This window comes from Nansenia antarctica (assembly GCF_963989245.1).
Source record: "Nansenia antarctica genome assembly, chromosome: 3".
Lineage (NCBI taxonomy): Eukaryota > Metazoa > Chordata > Actinopteri > Argentiniformes > Microstomatidae > Nansenia > Nansenia antarctica.
Window position 1 is genome coordinate 69670088 of NC_137688.1, and position 12500 is coordinate 69682587.

Genomic DNA, 12500 nt, shown 5'->3' on the forward strand with positions numbered 1-12500 from the left:
GTTCACAGCTCCTCCCTCCCCTCCCTCCCTCCCTCCCCTCCCTCCCTCCCCTCCCTCCTCCCTCCCAGACAGCACAACAAAACAAACACAGGTCCTGATTGGACGTAGCCATGGGAACGGCAAGCCAATGGCTGCTCTGGAAAACAACACCACCACAACATTCCTAGAGGATGAAAACCCTTCTAACAGGCCTGAGCCAATCACCAACCTCCAACCGCCTACAGGCTAACACCACCATCGTCATGGCAACAACAGGTGATTGGATTCCGACCAAACTCAGAGCTGGGACAAGACAGGACACCACACAGGGCTGAGAAGAGGGTAGGGGAGAGGGGAGGGAGATGGGGATGGGGAGGGAGGGGATGGAGGGGAGGGAGGGAGGGAGGGAGGGGATGGAGGGAGAAGGGAGGGAGGGCAGGGAGGGAGGGGATGGAGGGAGAAGGGAGGGAGAAGGGAGGGAGGGCAGGGAGGGAGTCGAGGGAGGGAATGGAAGGGATGGAGGGAGGTGAGGGGAGGGAGGGAGGGGTCCTCTGTTCTGCTCAAACGCTCTAAAGAGGTGAAGTAGGAAGACCAGCACAGGTGTGTGTGTGTGTGTGTGTAGAAAGAGAGAGGGCCATCTGTCTCCTGAAGTATCAATCCCACCCTGAGTACCTGAGACTCAAACATGAATTCTCCACTCATAATATGTGTGTGTGTGTGTGTGTGTGTGTGTGTGTGTGTGTCCGTAGGGGTGTGTGTGTGTGTGTGTGTGTGTGTGTCCGTAAGGTGAGTGTGTGTGTGTGTGTGTGTGTCCATAGGGGTGTGTGTATGTGTGTCCGAAGGGGTGTGTGTGTGTGTGTGTGAGAGAGTGTGTGTGTGTGTGTGTGTGTGTGTGTGAGTCCGTAAGGGGGGTATGTGTGTGTGTGTCCGTAGGGGGGGTGGGTGTGTGTGTGTGTCCGTAGGGGTGTGTGTGTAGGGGTGTGTGTGTGTGTGTCCGTAAGGTGGGTGTGTGTGTGTGTCCGTAGGGGTGTGTGTATGTGCGTGTCCGTAGGGATGTGTGTGTGTGTGTGTGTGTCCATGTCCGGAAGGGTGTGTGTGTGTGTGTGTGTAGGGGTGTGTGTGTGTGTGAGAGTGTGTGTGTGTGTGTGTGTATGTGTGTGTCCATGTCCGAAAGGGTGTGTGTAGTAATGGGAATCGAGAACCGGTAACAAATTGTTTGATGCACCAGAATCACGTCTCAGAGATTACTGACTCCCTCATCGGCATGATTGACAGTTTGTCAGAGCGTCGGAACATTCCAATCTAAGAATGTCGGAGCAAGTCGTTGCAAAATGTTATGGTTGCGGCTTGATTGGCGCTCTAGAGAGGATTATTCAACACAACACACATCCCCCCCTTGTACTGTTTCTCCAGTGTCTAAAAAAAACTAAAAACGTTCTTCTTCTATCGCAACGACTGCCAACGGCCCCCTGGCCTAAGCAAGATCACCTTCCTGTTAAGACTGGTGGATAGATGATTCACTTACTTAGTGGAATAAGGCGTCTGCTAAATGGCCAAAAATGTTAATGTAAATGTGTAACAAAACAGGTAATAATTAAGCAATATCACACAAGAGGGAGTGCTGTTATACTGAATATCAGCACGGCTGTGATTCGGTCGTAGGTACGAGGCCGCAGGCCGAGTACCGAACAGTTCTACAGCGCGATAGTAATAAGCGACAACAGATTATGATTTGTTTGTTTATTCAATCATAAAATAAACAAAAAATTGAACTTCAAATGGACTGTTGCCTACTAGTAACCTGAACACAAACAATGTAGTCTAATTAACGGTCATTTAGTAGAACATCTGTGCGGCGGAGTGATACATATAGTTAAAAGTCCCAGTGCTGTTATACTGTATATCGGCACTCATGGAATGCCTCTTGTCCATACAAATTACTTTCGGAACTAACTGTTGTATAATCATGTTTATACACGGGATGAATTCAGGTTCATTCATCTTTTAAAGGATAAAACGTTAGTTAACGAGTATCTACTGTCAACATCGCTAATGTTAGCGACAGAAAGCTAGCGAACGTCAATGTTAACACGATAACGTAAAATTGTTGTCCGCCAGCGAATTGATGGTGATGTTGTCGTTGGTGTCCGCCATGTTTACAGTTAGTTTGTAAAGACTTTTAACTGACCGTTCGGAAATTAACTGACTTCAGAGCAGATTTCCAGAGCGTATTTCCGTGTTATGTGTTTATTATTAAGCTCCGTCTTTTGGTGTGCTTGCTGCTTAAAGCACAACTGTTCATCCGTCAACAGACGGATCTGGTCTAGTGGATAGTGAGTTGGACTTGGGATCGGAAGGTTGTGAGTTCAAATCCCGCCTGAAGCCACACCACTACTAGTGTGCCCTTGGGTAAGGCACTTAGCCCTCAGTTACTCCAGGGGGAATGTCCCTGTAATTCGTAATTGTAAGTCGCTTTGGATAAAAGCGTCTGCTAAATGGCAAAATTATTAAATTATAGATGCTGCATATACGCTAATGTCTCTAAGAAGAAAACATTGACAGTTTTCAGCAGTAAGTGTAATGATAAGATGAATTAACAGTTAAATGGACACTCATTTGCATTATTTGGGATATTTTGAACAGTTTAAAAAGTCCCGATACGGCTATTTTTGCCTGACAGTTGGACTTTGAACTTTGAACACGTTCCCATAGCGACAGTATTGGTGCCATAGGGATAGTATTGTTGCCATAGGGACAGTACTGCGGCCAGAACGTTTGACCACGCTACGGTCACTGAGGGTAAATATCCTATGCTAATAATATTAGCGGCGCGCAGGCAGGCTAAGCAGATGTTTTGGTTGACTAAAACCAATTGAAACCCTAATGAGAAGGAATTCTGCACAAATACTCTCCTGTTTCCTCCATCTTAGATGACGACACAGATAAGCTCTGGAGCTACAGCCAGCTGCTCAGCTCATGTTATTTATGTTCAGATGTTAAGTTCAGATATTCTATTCCCATTCTACAGTGTTCAGAGACTCTAGAGTGTTCAGAGACTCTAGAGTGTTCAGATATTCTACTGTGTTCAGAGACTCCAGGTAATGAAACGTGTGTTGACACTGAGAACCTGTGTTGGTCTATTTTTTTTCCACACAGAAAATTGTAAAAAGGAAAGTGAATCTATAAAGAATCGAACCGATAAGCAGAATCTTATCAATGCCCATCCCTAGGTGTGTGTGTGTGTGTGCATGACGTTTGTGTGTGTGTGTGTGTGTGTATGATGTTCCTGTGTGTAAATGGTTCCTGTGTGTATGTATGATGTTCGTGTGTGTGTGATGTTCATGTGTGTGTGTGTGTGTGTGTGTGTGTGTGTATAATGTTCATGTGTGTGTGTGTGTGTGTGTGTGTGTGTGTGTGTGCAGTGGAGAGTGACCTGGTTGGTCTCCATCCAGCGTCTGGCCTCCTGTAGGAGGTTAAACTCCACGAAGGCGAATCCACGACTCTGCCCTGGACCCCCGGGCGCCATGGCAACACAACAACAACAACAACAACATAACAACAATGCAGTGAAGGGTTAGTGCTTCATATACAGAGGGGGGGGGGGGAGGGGAGGGGAGGAAGGGAGGAAGAGGAGGGAGAGGAGGAGGGAGGGAGGGAGGGAGAGGAGGAGGGAGGGAGGGAGGGAGAGGAGGAGGAGTGTCTCACCTGAGGACTTGTTCCTCATCAGGCGAACCTCTCTGGGCTGGATCTCCTGCTCCTGGAGCTGGGCCCTGATCTGATACACACACACAAGAACACGCACACACAAGGTTATAATAACAGATGTGTCTTTTGTGACCAGACTGACACGGCCTGAGCGGAGAGCCCAGGTGAACAGAGCTGGAGTGACGACGAGACGGAGAACTATAGCTGGCGAGAGGTACAGAGTACCCCTGGAGTATGGCGGAGCGCCACACCCCCGACCCTGAACAGACGGATCCCCCCAGGGGTGGCCAACCCGCGGCATTGATTGATTGATTGAAAACTTTATTAGAAGATTTGCAGAAGTAGGTACATGAAAGTACATATTACATACAAGGTCAACTAACAGGATAAAAACCCAAGAAAGCCACTGGCTTATTTCAATTGGGGTCCTTGATGCGGCTCTTTGGCTGTCTGTGTGCGGCTCTTCAATCCATTCATTAAAAGTGTTGGTGTAGCGCTCTCTCTGACAGGCCGCGTTCGTAAATTCGCCGGAGCAACGTTCTCAGAGCGAATTTACGAACGCGGCCTCTGTCTCGCTGCACGCTGCTGTAACCCGATACTTTTTTTTTTTTTTTTTTTTTCAATCCAATCCGATCTCCAATCCAATCCAATCTCGCGTCACTAATAGTGTTGCCAGATTTGATTGATTTTTCAGCCCAACCAGAGTCTATAAACCCACCCAGAGTGATCATAAGTAGCCCGATTGGGCTGGAATCGGCCAAATCAGGCAACGCTGTTCCCTAATTGTCCGTTCTGAGGAGAAGCTGTAACACGGCTTTTTGACAGTTCATTTGACAAATTACGGATAACAACAACAAAATAAAAATGTCAGGGAAGAAATGTACAGCTAAACGCAAGTATGGAGATGAGCACAGGACGTTTTTAGCCGAGTGGGAGAGTGAATATTTCTTTGTGGAGCGCAATGGAAAGCCATTCTGCCTGATATGCCAAACATCGTTGGCACATTACAAAGCTTCCAATCTCCAGCGCCATTTCAGCACAACGCATGCTAACATTGACCAGGAGTTTCCAAAAGGCACCGAACTTCGCAAGGGTAAATTAAACAGCTTGAAAAGCCAGACACAAACACAGACCAAGTTGTTCCAAAGATTTGTTAACACTAGAACAGCCGTGAGGTGTTAAACAGCACCAGTGAGTACAAAAAAAATTCTACCTTTGCACTCGATCACATTTCAGGACCCTCCTTTCATGACTTTTCCTAGATATGTGCGTTCTACCACCCAGCATTTTTACATTTTCAAAATCGAGTTAGTATAAAGCGTTTTAGCAGTATTTCTGTGTGTGTCTGTGTATTTGTGGCTGCCATCTTTTTCTCCAAGCCTGCAATTCTCTTTTATATCAGCAGAGGTAGCAAGGGGGCACACACTGTGCTCAAATTCAGGCTTCAGTGCTGAATGAGACACAGTGCATAAGACTGATATTTGTGTTTATATATAGGCTACAATAACAATCAAAATAAGATATGTATATGTGCAGACAGTTATGAAAATGATAAACTGTACAGTATGTCTCCCAATCAATGTTCGTTCAGACAATACAACCAAAGGCGTAAAAATACTGATGTTCTCATAATGTAATTATATATATACCTAAATTAGACTGTAGACTGCTATGGAGGTATATTGAAACCAATATATAGATTATATATATAGATTATATATACAACCTGATTGGATTAAATAAGATTCTGTTGTGATTGTGTTGACATTGTTGTGATTGCAAAATAAATCTTGGTTATGTAATGTGTAAAGAACATGATGACACGAATGCCTATTATGATGATATGCAAAAGGGACAATCTGTCTATGAATCTTGGTTCAATCAAGGTTGTACATAGATATACGCAGATTCATATTTGGATAGTTGATTTTGGCACCATTGTATAGTAGCCAATTGCAGAGAGTATACATTATTTTGTTTGTTTACTGCACATTATAAATGAAATGATGTGTATTAATTATTTTTGTTGGTTTGAATCCTCACTGTGTTCATGTGTCTGCTGATGTTAGGGCCGGCGTGAAGTTCACGACAAATAAACAGACTGTGTGAAGCTCATAACTATGATAACACAATATTGCAATATTTATTACTATTCTTTTTTAATAATGATAATCAACTTTCATTCATTAGTAAAGCTCCCGCAGTCTCAATCAATCTCCTCTCCATATATAGCATTTAATCTGTTCCATAGTTCGTTCTCAGCTGACTCAAGCTTCATCAGATTGCTCTAATAATTTCCCCACTTCTCTGCTTATAGGAACTTTATGCATTTTAGAGAAACATGCAGAGCATGTATTTGACAAAGAAACGTGTAGGCTAAGAACTAGTTTCTAAAGTGAGTTACAATCACTTGATGGTTGATACACGGGGGAGGGTAATCTTATTGATCGTTTCCCATTAGCAAACAATAGCTGCCAATTCATGAGCGAGCCAAGCGGGTTTCAAAGCTGCCAAGCGGGTTTCAAAGCTGCCAAGCAGGTTTCAACGCTTACAAGCTTACAGCAGTCGATTGTCTGCTGATGTTACGGGCACGGCCGGCGTGAAGTTCACGACAAATAAACAGACGTTATCACTGTGAAGCTCATAACTATGATAACACAATATTGCAATATTTATTACTATTATTTTTGTATAATAATAATCAACCATCATTCGTTAGTAATGAAAACTCCCGCAGTTCCGATCAATCTCCTCTCCACTTTACACATTACATAACCAAGATCTCTTTTGACATCACAACAATGTCAACACAATCACAACAGAATCTTATTTTATCCAACCAGGTTTTATATTTTGATTATGACATCATGTCTTTCAACATTGTCACACTTTTCATTACACACATTAGCGGATTTATCATTCTGTACTCTTTCTCTCCTTTCTTTCATGTATTTTCTTTTCTTTTTCTCAATTAGTAGTCTCCTAATCTCGCTACAGTTTGAGCGAGACTGTAACTGTCATTGTTTGAATGAATGAATGAATGAATGGTCTTTATTTGTCATTGATATAGTACAGGTACCAAACAACGAAATTTGGGAGGGGGGGCTCCCCTGGTGCTAGGAAACTAGGTGCTAGGAACTGGTGCTATAACTGTGTTCATGTTATAATGTTTAGTGAACGAACAATTGTTGGGTGTTTGCCACAAATCGGAATTATCTTGCCGTGAAATGTACATCAAATAACATGATGTCGGCGATCTACTAGAACTGCGGGACGACTGCAATGTAGGCTACCATATATATCTGCCATATCATACCGTTTTATATTGAAAAATATGATGGTAAATAAATACATGTGGGACCGATGTATGATATGGCAGAGGTGTGGTGTGTATCAGTCTGTCTCGTTCCAGCGAGTCAACTCGTGTTGACTCAATAAGACATGCGCTTGATGGGGGGAGGGTTGATGGCTCTCGATCGTTTCCGATCAATGAACAAAGACATCGGGTTCCCCCGCAGTCACAGTGCTACATGAAAATATCTAGCCACACACCACATAGCATACCTCCGCCCTATATGTATTTATCATCATATTTCTCAATATAAAACGGAGGTACGATATATGGCAGATAGTATGGTATATTATGGCAGTTTCTGGCGCCTGTCCCGTTCTGTTGTTCAAAGAATATAATATAAAACGCATCACTGCACTGCTGTCTGTCCTGTGTTGTTTTGTTTGCATTGCATTTTAGCACAGTGCGCCGATTAGATAGAAGATGTTCTACAGAGGGTGATGTAACCCCTCCCTCCCCTCCCTTCCCCCACCCCTCCCCTGCTGTTGTGTCTCGATACCTGGTCAACACAGCTTGGGATTCCAAGGAAATTACTTGGAACTATGTGTGAAAGGGACAACATTGCAATATATATTACAGTTATTTTTTAATAATGATAATCAACTTTCATTCGTTAGTAATGAAAACTCCCGCAGTCTCGTTACATACATGCATACGTTATTATATATATAAATAAAGCCTTGAACTGGCCAAGCATAAAGGCTGAAGATGGAAAGTCACTACAGGCCTATGCACTGTATTTGAGAGGATGCAACAATGCCATGCAAGACTTGCACTATCTGGAAGAGCTTGATAGCCCATCAAACCTCAGGCTTATTGTTTCTAAGTTGCCCTACAAGTATAGGGATAAATGGAGGTCTATTGCCTGCAACATACTTGAGATTAGTCATGGCAGGGCTAAATTCAAAGACCTTGTTGGCTTCATTGGAAAAACAAGCCACAATTGTTTTAGATCCTTTGAATTTAGATTACCATCCCCCATGCTTCAACCATTATATCAAGTGAATGGAACTGACTTTAGAAACGAGTTATTCTGGTTTATTTGCGAGGACCACAGGAAAGGCCAAGGATTTCCACTTACACATGTGTGAGGAAAAGTAACAGCGTTTTGTTACAGAACTGTTCGCAAATGTTCCATTTGTTCATTTGCTTTATTGAGGTGACTCTGCGAAATGACAATAACTAAACAAGTCCTGACAACAAAAATATATGTATAATATTGTATATAATGTTTTTTCTGTATATCACTGTAGACCACAGTCTCACTCACATATACACAACACAACACTGTTGTGTATAATACAGTTTTCTCAGTCGCTTTGGTGCATTTCTCACATCACTATTAACATTTGCACAACAGTTGTCAGTGTCATCAAAATGAAAAGTCCTGACACCATTGTTTATGAACAAGATAGTCAAATGGCTTTGTCATGTTTTCATTATGACAGTTCACTCTGTAAGTGTTTTCCAATGCAAAAAAATTAGATCTTGAAAGTGAAACCGCAGGGTGCGTTCGTAAATTCGCTATGAGAGCGCCGGAGCGCACACCGGGTTCAACGTCATAAAGGGACCAGGTAATTTGATTGGACAAGAGGCATTCCATGGGTGCTAACCAGATTTCCAGGGCGAATTTACGAACGCATGCTAGCGAATTCGACGACGAAAATCGTCAGAGGAGATATACGGGTTATTTTGATAAACTGGACACATTTTGGGAATATATATTGGTACTTTCTCACCTGAAAACATATTAAAACTTCATAAATTACATGGTAACACTTGTAAAGGCAAAATCACAGCATTTTTTTTTTTTGAAAAAAAATGGAGGATTCAAATCGCCTTCTGCTTGCCGGTGCGAAATGCATTCTGGGAAAAGGAGTGGGAGCCTGGCAGACGGCCTTGTGTGACATCGCCCTCCAGCGATCTTTGTGCGTCAGTACACTCTTCTCTATGTTAAACTATCATAGTGCTGAATCACACCTCATCGCGATTGAATAAGGTCGCGATCCGCGGCGGTCGTAGTGTTAAGCAATCAGAGACAGTGACACCAGTGGCGTGTCCAGACCTTTTTCACTGGGGTGGCCCAGGTGGGGCACCTTGTTATGCATGGGTGGCACAATTTTGAGAATGTAACACTTAATTCCCTGCATTCTGGTGAATTTGTACACACCATTGTGTGCTTTTTATTACCATTTCTGTCTCCACTCCCCATTGTATACTTTAATTGGGCTACTAAGGTCATGTTCTTACATGAAAATCTGAATCATGACCCAGAGCAAGCGGATGAGTTTGCAACATTGTTGCATAAATTATTTCTGATTTGCGTTCTCACAGCCCTTTATGTAAACAAAGTAACATAGGCAATTGAAGCAACAGACGTGGTAGTTGATTGGTCAGGAAAATAGAAAACTGCCCGTTCGTCCCGCTCTTATCCAGATCAACACGCATGCGCTGTTGTTTTCCTATGGACAGCCTCATGCGTCGTTTCTAACCGGAGCGAAACCACCCTTTTCAAGCGCCGGAGCATTTGTTGGTTGTTTGCTCCGGGAGTGACTTCGAATGTGCGTTCTCACAGCTCCAAACAACGCAGAGCGAATTTTATCCTAAACTCTGATTCCAAGTGAAGCAAAACGTTTTAACCACTAGCACAACACCGTAGCCTATATGTAGCTATGCAAAAGTCTAACGTTATTAATGGTACTCACATTTCTTCAGGAGCGCCAAGACCAGCACACCTCACCGCTGATCAAAAATGTGTTCTGTTCGAAAAGTTCGTCTCGTGGCGCGAAGTGGCCTCTGCTCTGAGTGACTAGGCAGATAGCCAATCAATCAGGGTGGCCAATCAGATTTCTGCCCCCCCCCTGGACACGCCCCTGAGTGACACTTGCGTCCTATCAAGTGGCCTGGAACATTGCACGTGCTAAAAAGCCATACAATGAAGGAGAGTTTATTAAGAAATGCATCACTGATGTGATGGAAATATTGTCTCCAAATGAAACACTGAAAAAGATGGCCTCAGACATCCAACTGTCACGCCACACCATTGAACACAGAATATCGGACATAAACAGTGCCATTGAAACAGAATTACATTCTGATCTTCAGAATTGTGAATATTTCAGTGTTGCATTGGATGAATCTTGTGACATACAAGACATACCACAGTTGGCAATATTTGCACGGTCAGTTTCAAAAGACTGTGTGATCAAAGAAGAGCTCCTTGATATTCAACCTCTGAAGGACAGGATCCGTGGCATAGATGTGAAAAAACCCATGACTGACGTGTTTGCAAAAGCAAATCTGCCAATCCAGAAACTGACAGCAATAGCCACGGATGGAGCACCCTCAATGGTTGGATCTGCAAACGGGCTAGTGGGGCTCTGTAAAGCTGACAACACTTTTCCAGAGTTTTGGAATTTCCACTGCATCATTCATCGGGAGCAGCTTGTGTCTAAAACCCTGAATTTAGACCACGTCATGAAGCCTGTGATGGAAATCGTCAATTATATCCGCACACATGCTCTTAACCACAGGCAATTCAAAAATCTGATTGCTGAACTTGACCAAGACCTTCCCAGAGACCTGCCACTTCACTGCACTGTGAGGTGGCTTTCTAAAGGCAAAGTGCTGTCTTGCTTCCTTGAGCTGTTGGATGCTGTGAGGCTGTTCATGGAGGATAAGAACAAGGACTATCCGCAGCTGTCAGACCCCCAGTGGATTTTGGATTTGTCTTTTTTGGTCGACATGCTGAGTCGACATGCCGATTCCAGGACCTACAGCAGAAAAGGCCTCAGATTACGTTCCTCATTGACCCTTTCAGTGCAGAGACAGACTGTTTAAAAGCCCCCCTTGTCACAGATGAGGCAGCGTCAGAGATGGAGATGATTGAACTGTCAGAGGATGACAGACTGAAGTCTGCTCTAAGAGATGGGACCATTGAGTTTTGGAAAACTGTGCCAATGGAAACATATCCCCATGTCAAACGGCCTGTGTTTTCTACCCTGAAACATGTGAAATCCAAGCACAGATCTGTTCTGACTGACACACATGTGAAGGAACTGCTTCGAGTGGCCACAACAGAATACAAACCAGATTTGAAGAGGATTGTGGCAAGCAAGGACTGCCAGAAGTCCCACTGAGTCAAAGGAGCAACAGGTAAGACACAAATATGTGTCACATACACTGTTATTGTGAGGTAGGCTATTGTAAATTGTTATATTTCTGTGTGTGGAGAGAGTATGAGAGAGGGAAAGACTGTGTGTGTGCATGCTAACCTTGACAAGAAATAACAGAAGCTGCCTCCTCCCTCTCTCTCGTTTCAGATCTCCGAGGCAGAGAAGAGATGATATTTAGCAGCTTTCCCACATGCTTTCATTTCATTCATGCATATTCAGTCATGTGTGAGAAAGAAAAATAAATAAATCTGTCTGCAAAGTAGCCTATTGGAAATGTATTATTGTGTGTGTGTGTGTGTGTGTGTGTGTGTGTGTGTGTGTGTGTGTGTGTGTGTGTGTGTGTGTGTGTGTGTGTGAGTAAGAGGGAGTGCTTTTGTGAGCCCGCATGTATGATGTGGCTCTTTGTGGTACCCCAATATTTTTTTGTGGCACTTAGTCTCCGACTGGTTGGCCACCCCTGGCCTACTGCAACCCCCCTCCGGTGGAGGGCCACCAATGTTATCCTTCTTGATATGATTGACTTTGACGGCGACGCCGCCCTTCCGAGTGGGCAGTGCCCAACTGTAGCTTAAGTTGGGAATGGACAGCCGTAGCACTATGCTGGAAGAGTATGGACGCTCCATCATTGAGAATGTGGAAGCGGGGGCTCTTGGAGTGGATCGGTCTGGAAAGATTAACCTACATCATTAAAGGCAAGCGGAAAGACTTTGACAAGCTGTGGAAACCATACATGAAGAACATTTATACAAAGTGGAGGAACGTTTTTTTTATTCAATCCAAAAATTGATGCAGGTTGTGTGTGTCTATTTTTGTGATCGTTGTTATTGTATGTTTCTCTTTCTTTGTTTTTTCTTTGGTGTTGGTGTATAAAAATATTGTGAAAAAAATAAAAAGTTGGAAATGGATACAGCGATGCGCCTAAAAGTGACCTCCGTCTCCTCTCCTCTCTAGCTCAGTGTGTGGACATTTACCTCGGTGATTTGGGTTGCCACAGCACACACACACTATTATTAACCCATTATTAACCCATTATTATTCCCCAGGGCTCTGAGGAGGGCAAGGAAGATCATGGCAGACCTCTTCCACCCCGGCCACGGCCTCCTCACCCTGCTTCCCTCTGGAAGAAGGTTGCGGCTGCCTAAGGCACTGAAGGCCCGCCACAGGCTCAGCTTCTACCCCTCAGCCGCCAGGCTGATAAATGACTCTGGCTTCCCCCTCCCCCCCGCCCCCAAGTCTGCCCAGGACTGAACTGGACTCACTGTAAAAACTCTGCACTGCACTTTACTTTA

The 12500-nt window shown here is 43.9% G+C and overlaps 1 protein-coding gene across 1 annotated transcript in view; it reads right to left on the minus strand.

The window, feature by feature from the left end:
- The window catches only part of rbm10 (RNA binding motif protein 10), a 32168-nt gene that overhangs the window by 17594 nt on the left and 2074 nt on the right, over window positions 1-12500 (minus strand). The window contains exons 5-6 of the mRNA XM_080527484.1: window positions 3685-3754; window positions 3413-3486 (exon numbers count right to left, since the gene is read on the minus strand). Of these exons, the coding sequence (XP_080383610.1) occupies window positions 3413-3486; window positions 3685-3754 (144 nt within the window). The remainder of the gene's footprint in view (window positions 1-3412; window positions 3487-3684; window positions 3755-12500) is intronic.